We start from the raw sequence: 16,726 nt of genomic DNA, 5'->3' as shown, positions 1-16,726 counted from the left end.
CCATGGACCACCCCTGGCTGCCCATCCACTGGCCTTTAAGGATCCCAGTAGAAGAAGGAGAATCCCTGACTGTCTCTGGTCCACTCTGACCCTCAGTCTCTTTTCTTTTTCTCTTTCCCAAGACCAGTAGTTTTTATGCCTGCTGGGAGTCACACACTGTTTCTATTAGGCATGGATTTGGCTGAAGGTAATAGAAAACCAGACCCACAGAGGCTTGAACAAATAGAGATTTAACAGTTCCCCATTGGGAAGTCCAGGGAGGGCCTTGAGGCCTGGCACCCTGTGACTTCCTGCTCCGTCGTCATCCTCGTACTGGCTGTGACTTCCTGGTCTCCAGATGGCTGTGGTGCCCCTGGGAGGCCTGGGGGCAGAGAACAGAGGGAAGATGGCAGCATCCGTGTTGCTCTCTGACTGTGGAAAAACCGAATGCTTTCCCAGAACCCCTTCCATGGGCAATGTCACCTGGCCATGTTAGCTGCAAGGAAGTCTGGGGAATCTTGGCTTAGCCTTCCAGCCTCCATAGTAAAAGGCAGTGTGGACCCCAGATGATCTCCACTGGAGGGCTGTTCAACACACATTCCCCTAACCTACTGGGCGGGGCCTACGAATGTATATTTGTACAGAGTTCTGTGTTGGTCTGGTCCCCAGACCGTGCTTTGAGAACCCCCAGTAGAGAGGCAGACAGGGGAATAAGTGAGAGTGAACAGGCACTGACTAACCAACAACCTGGAGTCTACACCGCATGGGCGTGCGTGCGTGCTCAGTAGCTTCATTGGTGTCTGACTCTCTGTGACCCCGTGTACTGGAGCCCGCCAGGCTCCTCTGTCCATGAGATTCTCCAGGCAAGAATACTGGAGCGGATTGCCATGCCCTCCTCAAGGGGATCTTCCTGACCCAGGGATCCAACTCATGTCTCTCTTAAGTCTCCTGCATTGGCAGGTGGGTTCTTTACCAGTAGCGCCACCTGGGAAGCCCGTGCACCGCATGCACTTTGAGAATCTGATGGAAGCCATGAAGTGCCTCCCAAAACAGTCATTCTGCCGTCACAGGACTCACCCTGATCCAGGGGCCCTCCAAGGTCTGCGGCCTTAAGTGTGGGTCCACCTTCCCAGGTCCACAGTGTGGATGCCTCCCTTCCCTGCCCTGGCCACACCCAAGCAGGGGCCAGGACCCCATTAGGGATCTTCATCTCCCTTGGCTTCCTGACGCCTTGGCCAGTCTCCAGACCTGTGCTTCCCTCCACACAGAACACATGTGCCTGGCAGTGGCCTCGGACCTCCTTGACCACAATCCCCAATGGACCTGGGTCTTGGTCTGTATAGAAATGTCTGTTTTTATTTTTAAAGGTGAAGCAGTACTTCTCTGGTGCTCCAGTGGTTAAGACTGCTTCAAATGCAAGGGGCACAGGTTGGATCCCTGGTCAGGGAACTAGATCCCATAGGCCACAAGAGATGGTCAAAAAAAATTTTTTTTTCATTAAAAATTTTTTTTAAAAAGATGGAGCAAAAATCTCCCTCGAAGTTCTTAGTGTGATGGTGCGAAGTCCTTTAGTCCAATCTAGTCCATTCAGAACGTTTGAGTGCTGCTCCTTCAAGGATCGCATGACCTCGCCGTGGTTCTGTTCTCAGCAAACTCGGGTTCTGCTGCTCGTTGCTCAAAAGCCAGTGTTTGAGAGACTGGCGTTGGCTGGAAAGAAAAATATACAGTAGTCTGAGGGTCCTGGAGCTTAGAGGTTCAAGTATAACTATATTCTCAGACCAAGGGGTTCCTGACACTCTGGCCGATTTGGAAACCTCCATGTCCGAGAGTGCCCCTGTGTCAGTGCTGTCCCTCACCCTGGCCCCGGTCCTGCTGGAGTCAGGAGCCAGGAGAAAGGTGAGTGTGGAGAGGAAGGTTCTCCCGGGGACTTAAGTCTCTGTCACAGTCTGCCTCACTAGACAAACCTCTTTTTTTTATTTACTGGCTGTGTCAGGTCTTAGTTGCAGCACACATTATCTTTCGTTGAGGTCCTCGGGCTCCAGAGTGCTGGAGCTCTCCAGTTGAGGCACATGGGCTCAGTAGTAGTGGCACACGGGCTTAGTTGCACCTCGACACATGGGATCTTAGTTCCCAGACCAGGGGTCAAACCCACATCTCCTGCATTGCAAGGCAGAATCTTAATCACTGGACTACCAGGAAAGTCCCTAGATAGATAGATCTGAGTCATTTGAACTCTCGGGCTCTTTTGAACAGCTCCTTCATTCATTTATCTACCCATTCATTTCATTCACAAATATCTCTCAGGGACTTGTTTTGTCCAAGGTTCTAGGCTGAGAGCTGAGGAGAAGGGACAAGCAAATTCAGATGAGACACCTAGCCCTCCCCTCACCCACCATCCACTGAGGGAGACAGACTAGAATCAGGTCATCACTGAGACATGTCTAAGGGCACCCACCAAGAGGGACTCGCTGCCATGGGGTGCCCAGGCCTCCCCTGCTGGGCACAGGCCTGTAGTAGTAAAGCTGAGTAGCTGAAGGTTTTTGAAATGTGTGCTATAAAAGCAGCAGTGCTGGGGAGTAGACCGTGGCTGAGGCAGGAGGAGTGGGTATAAAATTACCCTGTGTCTGAGAGAAGGATTTGCTGAACCCAGAAATGAAGGGAGTAAAATGGGAGAGGCACTGCTTCAAAAGAGGACCCTGTGGTTGGGAGCTTTAATTTGCATGCAGACAATTGATGCTAATTGCAAATCATTCTTATCTACTCATTAAAGCTGCTTCCTGAAGTTTTCTCCTAGGCAACCAGGCTTTAGTGTGGAGCAGCCTTTCCCAAAATGGGGTGCTCAAGGTAATTTGGGTGGTGCGAGGAGGAAAATGTTTTATTTAAAATGGATATTAGGAAAAGTGTTATCAACCCATCCCCTGATTTTACAGATACTGCCTTGGACAAGTTAAGGAAAATTAAATGAATTGATTTAAAGAAACAAATGTATTCACAGTCAATGAGACTGTGGACTGCAGAGTCAGCCCACTGGGGTTTGAGCTCTGCCTCTGCCTTGTCTTGGCTGTGTGGCCTTGGACAAATGACTGAACCTCTCTGGGCCTCAGTTTCCTCATCTGTACAATGGGGGCCCAGTTACTGTCCCTAGCTGATGCCCTGATGCTGTCATTAAGGTCCTGACACTGTCCCTAACTAAGGACCTGAGCTATTGCTAACTGATGTCCCAAACTGCCCCTAACTAAAACTTGACCCTGTCACTAATAGCCTGAAGCTGTCCCTAACCACGGCCCTGATTCTATCCCTAACTAAGACCCTGAGTGCGTGCTTAATTGCTAAGTCATGTCCAACTCTCTGCGACTCCATGGACTATAGCTCACCAGGCTCTTTCTGTCCATGGGATTCTCCAGGCAGGAATACTGGAGTAGCTAGCCATTCCATTTTTCAGGGGATCTTCCTGACCCAGGAATTGAACCTACGTCTCCTACATTGGCAAGCAGATTCTTTACCACTGAGACACCTGGGAAGCCCAGCTGAGGCCCTGACTGTCCCTAAAGCCCTGAGGCTGTCGCAGACTCAAAGCCTGACTCTGTCCTGACAACCTGAGCATCAGCATCTATTTAGGGACAGAGCCATTAGTGTTCAGTCAATGCGGGCAACAGATCCACCTCCAGTGACAGCCCATAGTGGTCATGGCCAGGGTGAGGAAGCCCTTGGGTTGTGGGAGCCCAGAGGAGGGGCCGGACCCAGTATGGGGGGAGCTTCCCTGGAGGAAAGAGGCTGAGCTCCTGGGAATGAGGAGGGCAGAGTGTTCCAGACAGAGAGGGTGTGCGGGTCCCACCTCACCCCGCTGGCCTTCCCACCGTCTTCCCAGAGGGTCCCTGAGCACCTGTGCTCAAGGGGCCCACATGTGCCTCTGATTGCCGCTGGCCCCACTGCCCCTCGCTTGGAGAAGCTCTGTGCTTCTGCTGTCATAGGCCCATTCCCTGGGGCGGGGCCGGAATGATAGCCTGCTGCCCAGTCGATTCCCCACAGGCAGGCACTGTGGAGCACTCCGTGGCTGCCCGTGTATCTGCTTCCGGGGCCTTTGTAGCCCAGCACTTCTTGCTCATTCACGTAGCAGGCACCAAATGTATGCACAGGTCTCCTGGAACAGACAGGGTGCTGGGGAAGACAACAGGCAAATAATTACAAAAGCAATGAGTGAATTATGCTAGGGGAGTGCCTGCAGTGCAAACCTCCTGGGATCTGAGGGGATGTGGTACATGGCTGGAGGAGTGTCTGATCTAACGGGATTGGTAGGGGGTAGCAGGAAGGGATAATTTTCCTGAGGAGGAGTCATTTCTTCCGAGGACGAGAGGGTTAAGGAAGAGGGAGCAGGTGAAGTAGTTTCTGGGGAACTGATGATTTCATCTTGATGCAGTTACGTGGGCGTTTGCTTTGTAACTGTTTGTTAAATTGTACATATATGTTTTGTACACTTTGCTATATGTGGGCTATTTTACAATTTTGTTTAAGAGAAAAAGGAAAGATGATGTATGGAGAAAGTGTCCCTATGAGCAGAAATAGCATGTGCAAAGGGCCTGGGGTGGGGAGGAGGGTGGATGCCAGCAGGTCACAGGCCCCTTGGCTCAAAGATGGAAATAGGGAGGGCAGCTGATAGGAAGTTAGGGAGGTTGGCAGGGGCCAGACCACGCAAGGCCCTGTCAGCCACAGTACAGAGTTTGGACTTAGTCCTAAGAGCTGTGGGCAGCAAAGAAGGGTTTCAGCAGAAAGGATGATACAGGCAGATAGATGTTTTGAAAGATGGTGCTGGAGGCAAGATTGGAGGAGAAGTGTCAGGGATGGGTCTGAGGCTGAGACATCAGTGAGAAGGGAGGAAGGGGGCCTGGACCAGAGGGCAAAGCAGCTGTGGATGTGTCAGCAGTGGTACTGCCAGGATGTAAAAAGGGAGGAGACAGAGGTCCAGGACAGTGCTGGTGACTGCTTATGTCAGGAGGCTACTGCAGATGAAGGTCTTGAGATTCTTGAGAGAGAAGAGAAGACTGGGGCTAAGCAGTCCCGAGAAGAATGTTACTCTTCTTTTTGGTTGTGCTGGGTCTTCATTGCGGCACAGCTCGCGGGGTTTCTCTAGTTGTGGCGCACGGACTCTCTAGTTGTGGCACACGGGCTCTAGAGTTCATGGACTCAGTAGTTGTGGCACGTGGGCTTAGTTGCCCCATGGTATGTGGGATCTTAGTTCCCCAGCCAAGGATCAAACCCATGTCCCCCGCATTGGAAAGCAGATTCTTAACCACTGGACCACCTGGGAAGTCCCCAGAAATGTTATTCTTACGTTTATTGTCATTTAGCCACTAAGTCATGTCTGAGTCTTGTCTGACTCTTTGCGACCATATGGACTGTTGCCCACCAGGCTCCTCTGTCCATGGAATTCTCCAGTTAAGAATACTAGAGTGGGTTGCCATCTCCTTCTCCAGGGGATCTTCCTGACCCAGTGATAGAACTCGTGTCCTCTGCGTTGGCAGGCAGATTCTTTACCACTGAACCGTAGGGGAAATCCCTATTCTTAGGTTTACTGACTCTAAAGCACCTACTGTGTGCCAGGTACCGTTCCAAACACGGTGACAGAGCAGGGGACAAAGTCGAGTCCATCTTTTGTGGAACTGACACTCTCCTGGAGAGAAAGCGAGGCAGACAGACAGACAGCTGAGCAGCCATGTTCTGTTAATATGCCAGGTGGAGATAAGGTCTGGGAAGAAAACCAAGCTAGGCAGAGGTCCCGGAAGGCCTCTTGGAGGAGGTGATATTTTGCAGGAAGCATGGAAGTGATCCAGGCAGGGGAAATAGCAGATGCCGAGGCCCTGAAGGTAAACTCATTTGCAGGGTTCTAGAGATGCTCTGCTGGCTAGACTGTCCGAATGGGAGAATAGCAGGAGGTCTGATTGGCATGGTGGGCAGGGACCCAGCTCTGGCAGACTTACCAACCAAGGTCAGATGCTGGGTTTTGGTTCTGAGAGACATGGGAGCCACAGAACATAATCTGACTTGTGTTTTAAGATCATTGTGGGCTCCTCAGGGGAATGTGGGCTGTCTCGGGGGTAGTGGGGATTGAGTTTGCCAGCACAACTCAAGGACTGACTGACTGCCAGGGAAGGGAAGGGCCCCGCCATGCCCAAACCCCCCACCCGCTCCCTCCGCGCTCCAGCCGTCCCGTGGAAACCACTGCAGCCTGTAGCAGCTTGTGCCCGTGGATGATTCCAGTGACTTCACAGACTCTCCCCCCAGACATTCGTCATGGGAGCCCGGCTTCCAGGCACGGGGCCAGGCGCCAGCGCCTGCTGCGGGCATGGCGGTGGGCTGAGCGATCCCAGGCGGGCAGCCACCTGGCCCCCCGCCCTCTCTCAAGGCAGCACACGCTCCAGAGCCCCCTGGGCTTCCAGAGCAATTTGTCGGCACTGTTTAGAGGCGAGAAGAGGCTCTCGGCTCCACGTGGAGCTGACACGGCCAGGCGTTCCTGGGCGGGCAGGCAGGCAGGAAGCCCACAGCCCTGCTTCCGCAGGCAGGGCCCTTGTCTCCGGGATCCCCTCCTGGGGGCACAGCCCTGAAAGGTAACTTGAGGCCTTCAGGGTCCACTGGGCCCCACCCCGCTGGTGTAGGCTGGGAAGCCAGGGTCAAGGGGAGAGACCTAGTCGGAGAGTCACGGTGAGCTTGGGAAGAGGAACTCAGGCCATCTCCAGAAGCTCCAGGGAAAGAGACCGTGCAGAGATCATGCGATGGGGCAGGGGGAGTGCAAAGGCCCTGAGGTGGAAGTGTGTCTGGTGTGTTTGAGGAATAGTGTCCATGTGACCAGAGCAGAGTGAGTGAGAGGGGGAGTGGAAGTTGCTGAGGGCAGAGAAGGGTCAGCCCAGATGGTGTGGGCCCTGTGGACCCGGGAGGACTCTGACCCTGACCTGAGGAGGGTGGTGATGGCTCTCAGCCTCTGGCTGGGTCTGGGGGCGAGGGCAGGAGGAGAGGCCACTGTGGTTGGAGGTGGGGTGGATGTGGCTGGTGGTGGTTGGAGTCCCCATTGATTTTGCACCATGGAGTTTTTGCCCCATATTGTTGCTGCTTCCACTTTCTGAAGACCTGATGTTTTTGCTCCCAGGCTGAAGGGCAGAATATTGCCACATGTGGCTCCTACACTGAGCCTGATTCATTCCAGCCACATGCAGGGACTCATTCAGCTCTCAAGCCCCTGCCAGACACCAGGCAGAGAAGGCCCCACAGGGGCCCCCCTGAGGGTATCTGCTGCTGCTGCTGCTAAGTCGCTTCAGTCGTGTCCGACTCCATACGATCCCAGAGATGGCAGCCCACCAGGCTCCTCTGTCTCTGGGATTCTCCAGGCAAGAATACTGGAGTGGGTTGCCATTTCCTTCTCCAGTGCATCAAAGTGAAAAGTGAAAGTGAAGTCGCTTAGTCGTGTTCAACTCTTCGCGACCCCATGGACTGTAGCCTACCAGTCTCCTTCGTCCATGGGATTTCCCAGGCAAGAGTACTGGAGTGGGGTGCCATCTGGTGAGCAGCATTTCCCAGGCTCTGGCCTCTGACTACCTGTGTCCAGGTCACAACTCCACCACTAACCAGCTGCGTGGTCTCCACCAGGCTCCTTAGTTTCTCTGGGGCTCAGTTTCCTCGTCTGTAAAATGGAGGTGAAGATAGACTCTGTGGTCCAAGGCTGCGAGGATACACCCACACGATGGATTTGAAGCAGCCGACACAGAGCCTGAGAGATAGCTGGTCCAAATACACCAGCTGCTGCTGGGTTCGGGTCTCATGTGTTATGTATTTGTCATGACTACCGTTGTCATCGAAAGTACAGGTTGGTAGTTAAACAGAGCATCTCTTGAGCCAGACTGCCTGGATTTATATCCTGGTTCTGTCCTCAACCAGCTGCATAATTTGAGGCAAGTTATTTAATCTCTCTGGGCCTCAGTTTCCCCACTTGGAACATAGGGAGGGTGGTACTTCCTGCCTCATGGGGTTGCTGGGGCAACCAAATGAAGTGATGCCTATGAGATGCTTGGAACAGGGCCTAGCTGTGTACACAGGCTCAGCGCCGGCCACTGCCATCACTACCACCTGCTCCGTCAGTGCTCTTCCTCCTAAAGGCAAAGGCAGGACTTCCCCAGTGATCTAGTGGGTAAGAGTCCACCTGCCAGTGTAGGGGACATGGGTTCTATCCCTGGTCTGGAAGGATTCCACGTGCTATGGGGCAACTCAGCTTGTGCTCCACAGCTACTGAGCCCCCACTCTAGAGCCTGCGAGTCTCAAGTATTGAAACCTGAGTACTCGAGAGCCCGTGCTCTACGACAAGAGAAGCCACCGCCACTAGAGAGTAGCCCACAGTCACCGAAATTAGAGAAAACCTATGCACAGCAACAAAGACCCAGTGCAGCCAAAAAAAATAAGGCAGGGGCACAGCTCCCTTTGTGCCTGTTGCCCGCCCGGTGCCACCCATCAGCCTCCTCAGGGATGAACAGACCAGAGCATGGCGCACTCCCAGGCAGCTGTGCAGTTTCTCCATCCAGCCTACAGTTTTTCAGCTTTCACTCCAACAAAATCTTAACTGCTCCCCCTGAGATACAGCACAGGTAAATGCCCAGCCTCTAGGGGAGGATGGGGTGAGAGTACAGAGCAGAATGTCCCCTCCCCAGCCCTGGCTGAGCCCGGAGCCCGGGCATTAGCCCCTGGACACACCGCATCCCTGTGTACCTGCAGCTGCAAGAGCACGTTCCAGTGCCCAGGCCTACGCTGAGCACTTTGTGCAGATGTGAGGCAAGTGTGTCGTTGGCCTCAATTCTCAGAGGAGGAAACTGAGGCTCATCGAGGGAAAGGGGCTCCAGCAAAGATCACAGCATGTCAATCAGGGCTGGGATTGAACCCCAGGTCAAGTAAGCAGCATGGCCCATGTTCTCATCTGCTGAGCGGTGCTGCCTCGTTTTTCAAGCTGAGGATTGGGGAGGGCACCTGGCCTTGCAGGTGCTTCAGAGAGAAGGTGTGTTCACTCTGTTCATTGGCAGGTGGGGTAAGAATTCCACCCTGTACTTGGCACCCAGCGCAGCTCATAGTCCAAGGGGAATGTGAGAAGAGACACCCATCTGAGCGGGCCGGGTCAAGATGCACGGCATATTCAGAATAATTCTTTGTGGCCCTGCTGTGTGGGGGGGCACCCATTCATGCCTGAGGCTTGTAGAGGTTGAAAGCAGGGACCGTCATGGGAATGCCTTTGGCTCCAAGCAACAAGAAGTCCCAGCTCAATTGGACCAGGAAGTCTGTTACCTCTGAGAACATGAAGTCCCACACCAGGGAGGGCCCCGCGATTGGGGAATTTACTGACTCAAGGATTCAGGTTCTTTCCCTTTCTTTGTTCTGTCTCCGTCGGCCTGCAGACTGGCTCCCCTCATAGTCTCAAAGTGACTGTCCAGATAGTCACGGTGTCAAGTGGAAGAAGAGGTGACGTTTACTACAAGTGGTCTATGTTTGTTAGTTTTCTAGTGAAGAAACCTTCCCCAGAAGTCACCTAGCGGACAGTCCACCCACGCACCTGATGCTTCACTGTCCACAATAGATCATAGACCCACCCCTGACCCATCCCAGACAGGTGGCATCCACCATTCAGGATTGTGCCCTGGGCTGGGTGCCAGGTCGCCTTCCTTGAGGATGAGTAGAACCAGCCTTCATGTACAAGATGACGAGTGGGATGACACTCAGTGCCTGCCACGGACTGAGGGAGCAAACCCGTCCCGGATGGGGCAGTGGATGGGGCCAGCTGGCAGACACAGAGGAAGGCGTGTTCTTTTTCTCTTCCTTTTGGCCATGCTGGGTCTTTGCTGCAGCACACAGGCTTTCTCTAGTTGTGGCATGGGGCAGGGGCTGTCTAGTTGGCAGCATGCAGGCTTCTTGTTGCAGAGCATGGGCTTAGTTGCCCTGTGGCTTGTGAGATCTTAGCTCCCCAACCAGGGATTGAACCTGCGTCCCCTGCACTGGGGGGCAGATTCTTCATCACTGGACCCACTCTTCCTTTTATTTTCTTTATCATCTCTTGTTTTGTTTTTTTTTTTTCCCCCAGCTCATAAAAGCTGAACATGCCTGATGACAGGGTAGAGAAATATGTACTGTAGAAATATAAAAGTTAGGGTTAAAACCAGTTAATATATATTCATAGAGTGGACCACCTGCAGCCATTGAATGGAGAGGGTTTTATGTGGACTGACATGGAGAGAGCTCCAGGGCATCGTGTTAAGGTCAAAGCAGGTGCAGAACAGGCTCATGATAGGCTGCCATTTATGTTAAAAAGGAAAATTGGGAGGCTACACACACACTGGGCTCTCTGTTGACGAAGAAGAAAGGGGAAAAGTCAAGGTTGCCTCAAAGGAGACTGAGCTGTCAGGTGGCACTTTGATTTCTCCCCTGTGCTGTGTATGTGGTTTCATCTCCCCCATCATTACTGCCTCCAGAGATAGTCAGTTAGTGTGCACTTCTCCAGAGATTTTTCTCCAAATCTGTAGCAGCCCAGGTCTATCAAACATAAGACCCCCCCAAAAAAGCCCAATAAACATTCAACAACATATGTACATTTAGAAAAAGAAAAGGCACGCTTTACATGATGCCTCATTTCCACTTCCTGTAGCTCAGGCATCTGTCTTCATCCATAAACAGAAGTTGACCTCATTCTTCACACTAGCTGCATAGTTTTTGATCATATGGATATGCTTGGGCTGATGTAAGAATTCAGGCCATGTCCACCTTTTTCTTGTTTACACACAGCATTGCAGTGACCATTCTTATATGTGCCTGCATGTCCTTGTGCAGGCTTTTCTGTGGCGTGGATTTCTGGGAGGTCAGATGCTAGACTGACACTACTCACATCCTTCAGTTCAGCTCAGACACTGTCTCTTTGGGGAAGCCCTTGTGACCTCCCCAGATAAAGTCCGATCCCAATGTTACATGCTCCATGACTCCCTGGACAGCCCCTCACCAGTGTGCAACCTTGGACCTGTTGACAGATGTTGCTAAATTATAGAAAGTATATATAAGTCAGTCAGAGCTTGCATTTTAAAATCCATTCTGACAGTCTGCCTTAGGATTGGGATGTTTCAGTATTCACATTTAATGAAGTTACTGATGATAATTAGATTTGCCTTCGCCATTTTGCACTTTGTTTTCTATGTTTACTGTCTTTCTCACTCCTTTGTTCTTCCTTTACTTTTGCCTTTTGTGTTAAATTAGTTTTAGTACACCATTTGGATTCCTCTTGACTTTAATTAGAGTATGCATCTTATCAGTGTATTTCAGATTAGTGCTCACTGAATACCAACAAAATACAGAAACTTTTCTCCAATAAAGCCCCATTCCTTTCCCTCTCTGTTGTGCTATTACTGTCATACATTCTACATCCATATATGTTATAAATCAAACAATATAGTGTTATTATTGCCTTATACAGTCTTACATGTAACTTTAGAAGTTAGAGAAGAAATAAAACCTAAATATGCTGCTGCTCAGTTGTGTCCAACTCTTTGTGACCCTGTGTCTATAGCCCACCAGGCTCCTCTGTCCATGGGATTTTTCCATGCAAGAATACTGGAGTGATTGTCATTTCCTTCTCCAAAATATTCTATGAAGTCTTTTATTCTAACCCAGAAACTTACCATCTTGGACCCTTCACTTCTCCATGTGGATTCGGGTCATCACCTGCAGTCATTTCCTTTCAGCCCAAGGAATTATTAGTTATTAGGCAGATGTACTAGCAATGAATTCTCTGAGTGTGTTTATCTGGGGACATCTTTATTTTGCCTTCATCTATGAAGGATAGTTTTGCTGGACATAGAAGTCTTGGTTGAAGGTTTTTTCTCTCAGCACCTTGAAAATACCACCCCATTCTTGGCAACCCACTCCAGTATCCTTGTCTGGAAAATCTCATGAATACAGGCACCTGGTGGGCTGCAGTCCATGGGGTCGCAAAGAGTTGGGCACGACTGAGCAACTAACACACACTTCCATTGGTTCAAATGACAGGTCAGCAGTTAATTGTATTGATTTCCTCTGTATATGATGAATCTTTTTCTCTTGGTGCTTTCAGAGGTTTTATCTTAGTGCTTGACTTTCACTCATTTTTCTGGATGAAGTCTTTGTGTTTATCCTGGTGGGGATTTGTTGAGTTTCTTAGATGTGTAGATGAATGTTTTTTTGTCCAGTTTGAGAAGCTTTTAGCCATTATTCCTACAAACCTTTCTTCTGCCCCTTTTTCTCTTCTCCTTGGAACCCTCAGTGAGGTTCTATGGTGGCAGAACTTGCTTGTTCTTTGAGCTGGGCAGGGGGATGGGAGGAGCCCCAGGCTAAAACGTCAGATTCCCTCTGTTCTTGCCCTGAAGTTCAGTTTTTCAAGAAAATAAACAATACTTGGATTGTTGCATGTCCTCAGTCAATTTCCAGAGTCCTGAAGCGGTTGTTTTTGTTGATTTTGTGCTTGGTGGGGAGAGAATTTGCCAGTCCTCTCATTCATCCCTAGTCAGAAGTCCCACCCTTTAATTTTGCTAAATTGACCTTCAGTAAGTTTTTATTAACTTGTACTCCAGGGACATTAATTTCCCCATTAAAGACCTCTTACTTGAAGTGGAATTAGAATTTTATTTTAAAGTTTTAAAAGCTGATTTGCTTCAGTGGGATCAGCAGTTGGGTCCCCAAGAGTTGGGTCCTAATTAACCACATGAGGTTCATTGTAGTATTAACTCCACAGGAATCCAGCATTTGGAATATCGAGCTGTGGTTTTAGATTAGATCAGCTGGAGTGGTGTCTGATGTGTATTAGTGCTCAAAAAATATTTGAGTGAAGACACTATGTGGCAAGGCATAAGTTTAACAAAAATAAGTTACGGAACAATTTATTAGCACAGTCTCAGTATATGAAAACGTAATTCTCACAACCTTCAAAAAAAAAAAGGCTCCTGTTTTCCAGTTGTATACACATTTTTCTTTTTGTCTGTTTTTCTTTTTCTTTTTGTCTGTTTTTCTTTTTCTTTCTTTCTTATTTTTTTTTTTAGCCATGCTGTGCTGCTTGTGGGATTTTAGTTCCCTGGCCAGGGATCGAACCCAGGGCCTCAGCAGTGAAGGCGAGTCCTAACCACTGGACCACCAGGGAATTCCCAACATGTGTGTTTTAACCATAGGAAGGGGTTAAGAAAGAAATAGAGTGAACTGTAAATCATGGTTACCTCCAGAAATGGGTCGGCGGGACCCCCACCTTCAGCTGTGTAGGTTGTGCTCAGGAGACAAGGAATCTCCGGGGGGTGGGGAATCATCCACCCACAGAGCGTGACTTTTTTAGATACCCATAGAGGTACAAACTGTGCTAGGAGGACATCCCTGGGAGGGGATGGGGGCTATGAAGGCAGCGTTACCTTTTCTCCACGAAGACATCTATGTATTAGAATTTTTCACAGCAGTATCTCTCCTGTGTGAATGAACTTTTTTTTTTGTTTGTGTCCCAAGAGTAAACTTAAACAGATTGACTTTTCGAAAAGTGAGACAGAACTGTTTTACTTCTCTAATTTTTACATTGCAGCGACATGGGCTCAAGGGCCGGCTACCCCGCTCAGGTTCACAAGACAGCCAGCACCGAGACCCCGCAGCCCTCACAGCTGGCCCAGCCCAGCGCCTTCCAGCTCTCCACCTCTGTCCCCAAGTCCTTCTTCTCCAAGCAGCCCGTGCGCAACAAGCACCCCACGGGGTGGAAGAGGATGGACGAGCCCCCGCCACGGCCACTCCCCTTCACTGACCCAAAGAAGTAAGTGCCTGGGCACCTGGTGAGCCAAGCTTGGCATCTCGGGGCGGGGGGGAGAGTGACCCCTCGCTCCCTCATATGTTAGTCACCATGCCGGTCTACACACTGGGCATACAACTTCACACAGGCAGACAGGGTCCCTGCCCTCCAGGGGGCCCTGCTGGTTGGGGAGACGGACAGCACATAGGGTGACTAAGAAAAGTGTGCAGAGTCAGATGGTGGCTAGCATTGTGACACATCTGGATGAAGAACCTTCCAGGCCAAGGGAACAGCAACTGACAGACCCTGAGGCAGGAGCAGGCTTGGTCTGTGCGGGGGGAAGGCCAGTGTGGCTGGGGCTATGTGAGCCCATGAGGTCAGAGAGGCAATGAGCACAGACCGTGGAGGGTTCTATGGGCCCCAGATAAGGGCCTGGGCGTCTGCTATCAGTCAGGGGGAACCACACAAGGGTCTGGAACAGCGGGGGACAGACCTAAGTTGGGTGTTCACAAGGCCCCTGTGGCTGCATGTGGAGCATGGCCTGCAAGGGGCCAGGAGACCAGGGGGCGCTGGTTTGATGGTCCAGGCAGGACACAAGAGGCCTGGGGTGGATGGAAGCTGGGGAGGAAGGAAGCAGCTTTGGGATAGATTCTCTGAAACGGGAGCCAGCAGGTTCCACTGGCAGATCGGATGTGGTGTGAGAGAAAGAGCAAGGTGGAAGGTGATACCAGGTCTTTCAGTCTGAAGGATGGGCAGACTCTCCTTGAGCTGAGATGGGGACTGAGTGGGGAGCGAGCTCAGGGTTGGAACTGTGGAACGACCTGTAGACCGTGGTTATCTCCAAGTGGGGAGCTCCAGAGCTTAGGCCTGGACAGGTTACCCTTTTTTTTTTTTTTTGGCTGCACTGGGTCTTGGTTGCTGCACGAGGGCTTTCTCTAGTTGCAATGAGCAGGGGCTACTCTAGTTGTGGTGCACAGACTTCTCATTGCTGTGCCTCTCCTGTTGGAGCACAGGCTCTGTGGCACATGGGCTTCAATAGTTGCAGCTTGCAGGCTCTAGGGTACAGGCTCAGTAACCCTGAGGCACGTGGGATCTTCCCAGACCAGGGATTGAACAAGTGTCCCCTGCATTGGCAGGCAGATTCTTAGCCACCGAACCACCAGGAAAGCCCACGGTCGGATTACTTTTGTGATGCGCGATAGACATGGAGGAGGCAGTCGGGTAAGGAGTCTGGCGCTCCGGGGAGAGGTCAGGCTGGAGAGAATGGGAGTATTGTCAGCATAAAGGCTGGAGAGGAGGGGGATGTAAGCCTCTGCCTGAGATCCCTCACTGTTCATACTAGGAGGAGGAGCCAGTGAAGGAGGAGCTCAGACGAATGTGGGGTCTGGGAGCCCAGGGGTGACAACTGGGAGCAGTCGGGGAAGTGAGCATGGGGTTGAGCCTCACAGAGGTGACTGGAAGATGCCAGAGAGAAGCCAGGGCATAACGGGAGACAGCTGGTTTGGGGCATTTTGCTCTGAAACCAAAGAGAGGAGAGGAGAGGTCAGTTAAAAAATGGTTCTTTGAATTTGGAGGTTTTATTTATTTTAATTTGGCTGCACTGTGCAGCACGTGGGATCTTAGTTCCCCAACCTGGGATCAAACCCATGCCCCCTGCATTGAAAGTGTGGAGTCTTAAGCACTGGACCACCAGGGAAGTGCCAATTTTTGAAGTTAAACAGTATGATGATACTAAAAATTTATCCAGTACTCACCACGTGCCAGTTTTGGTGCTGATCTCTAGTCCATGAATTGATGCACTGAATCCTTCTCAACAACCCTTCCATGAGTTGTTTTTTGTTGAATCAGTCATTCATTTCCGACTCTGCGACCCCACGGACTGCAGCACACCAGGCTTCACCATCTCGTGGAGTCTGCTCAAACTCACATCCATTGAGTTGGTGATGCCATCCAACCATCTCATCCCCTGTCAACTCCTTCTCATCCTGCCCTCAATCTTTCCAAGCATCAGGGTCTTTCCCAGTGAGTTGGCTGTTCGCATCCAGCCGCCAAAGTATCAGAGTTTCAGCTTCAGCGTCAGTCCTTCCAGTGAATATTCAGTGCTGATTTCCTTTAGCATTGACTGGTTTGATCTCCTTGCAGTCCAAGGGACCCTCAAGAGTCTTCTCCAGCACCACAGTTGGAAAGCATCATCACATTCTTTGATGCTCAGCCTTCTTTATGGTCTAACTCTCACACCCATAAATGACTACTAGAAAAATCATTTCTAGTGATTTTTGACTAGACGGACCTTTGTCAGCAAAGTGATGTCTTTGCTATTTAATATGCTGTCTAGGTTTGTCAAAGCTTTTCTTCCAAGGAGGAGGCATCTTTTAATTTCATGGCTGTAGTCACTGTTCCCGATGCTCCATGAGGCAGACCTATCATTTGCCCAGCTTTACTGCTGAGGCCCAAAGGCTCACAGCTGGGAAGGGGTGGAGCTTGGGTCAGAACCCAGAAAGCCACGCCCACGGCTCCTCTTCAAGTGGGGGTCCCGCCCTCCTCCGAGCTGTTCTCTGTAACGTCCTCTCTCATGACCTGGAGGGGGCTGTTCAGATGTGTGGTGACAGAGCTCATAGGGAGAGAGGTGTCAGGAGACAGAAACAGGATCCCTGGAGAGGTGGGCAAGCAAGCAAGGCGAGAATCCGGTTCATGCTCCTCTTCACGCTCCTCGCTGACAGCCAGGGGCCACTCTGCAAACTAGATTTGATCCTTCGCTCCCCTGACTAAAACCTCCAGTGGCTTGCCCTGCTCCCAGGACTCATGATAAAAGGCTCTCATTTCCTGAATGCATATATCGTACCAGGCACAAGAGCACCGTGCGCTTTGCCCAGACTCCCACCTGGACCCTGCACAACGCGCCCATCACCCCTCTGCCCTTGTTTCCTCTCACGCTCCCCCGTGCTTGCTCCA

The 16,726-nt window shown here is 51.0% G+C and overlaps 1 protein-coding gene across 2 annotated transcripts in view; it reads left to right on the top strand.

The window, feature by feature from the left end:
• The window catches only part of SIPA1L3 (signal induced proliferation associated 1 like 3), a 249,460-nt gene that overhangs the window by 208,613 nt on the left and 24,121 nt on the right, over positions 1 to 16,726 (top strand). For both annotated transcript variants that reach the window (XM_081516644.1, XM_081516643.1), the window contains exon 16: positions 13,577 to 13,798. In XM_081516644.1, coding sequence (XP_081372770.1) covers positions 13,577 to 13,798 — 222 coding nt within the window. The remainder of the gene's footprint in view (positions 1 to 13,576; positions 13,799 to 16,726) is intronic.

The sequence above is a fragment of the Giraffa tippelskirchi genome, chromosome 7, assembly GCF_054371585.1.
Source record: "Giraffa tippelskirchi isolate mGirTip1 chromosome 7, T2T-mGirTip1v1.2.pri, whole genome shotgun sequence".
Classification (NCBI taxonomy): domain Eukaryota; kingdom Metazoa; phylum Chordata; class Mammalia; order Artiodactyla; family Giraffidae; genus Giraffa; species Giraffa tippelskirchi.
The sequence above is the reverse complement of the archived record's forward strand: the minus strand, read 5'-3'. Positions and strand labels throughout refer to the sequence as shown.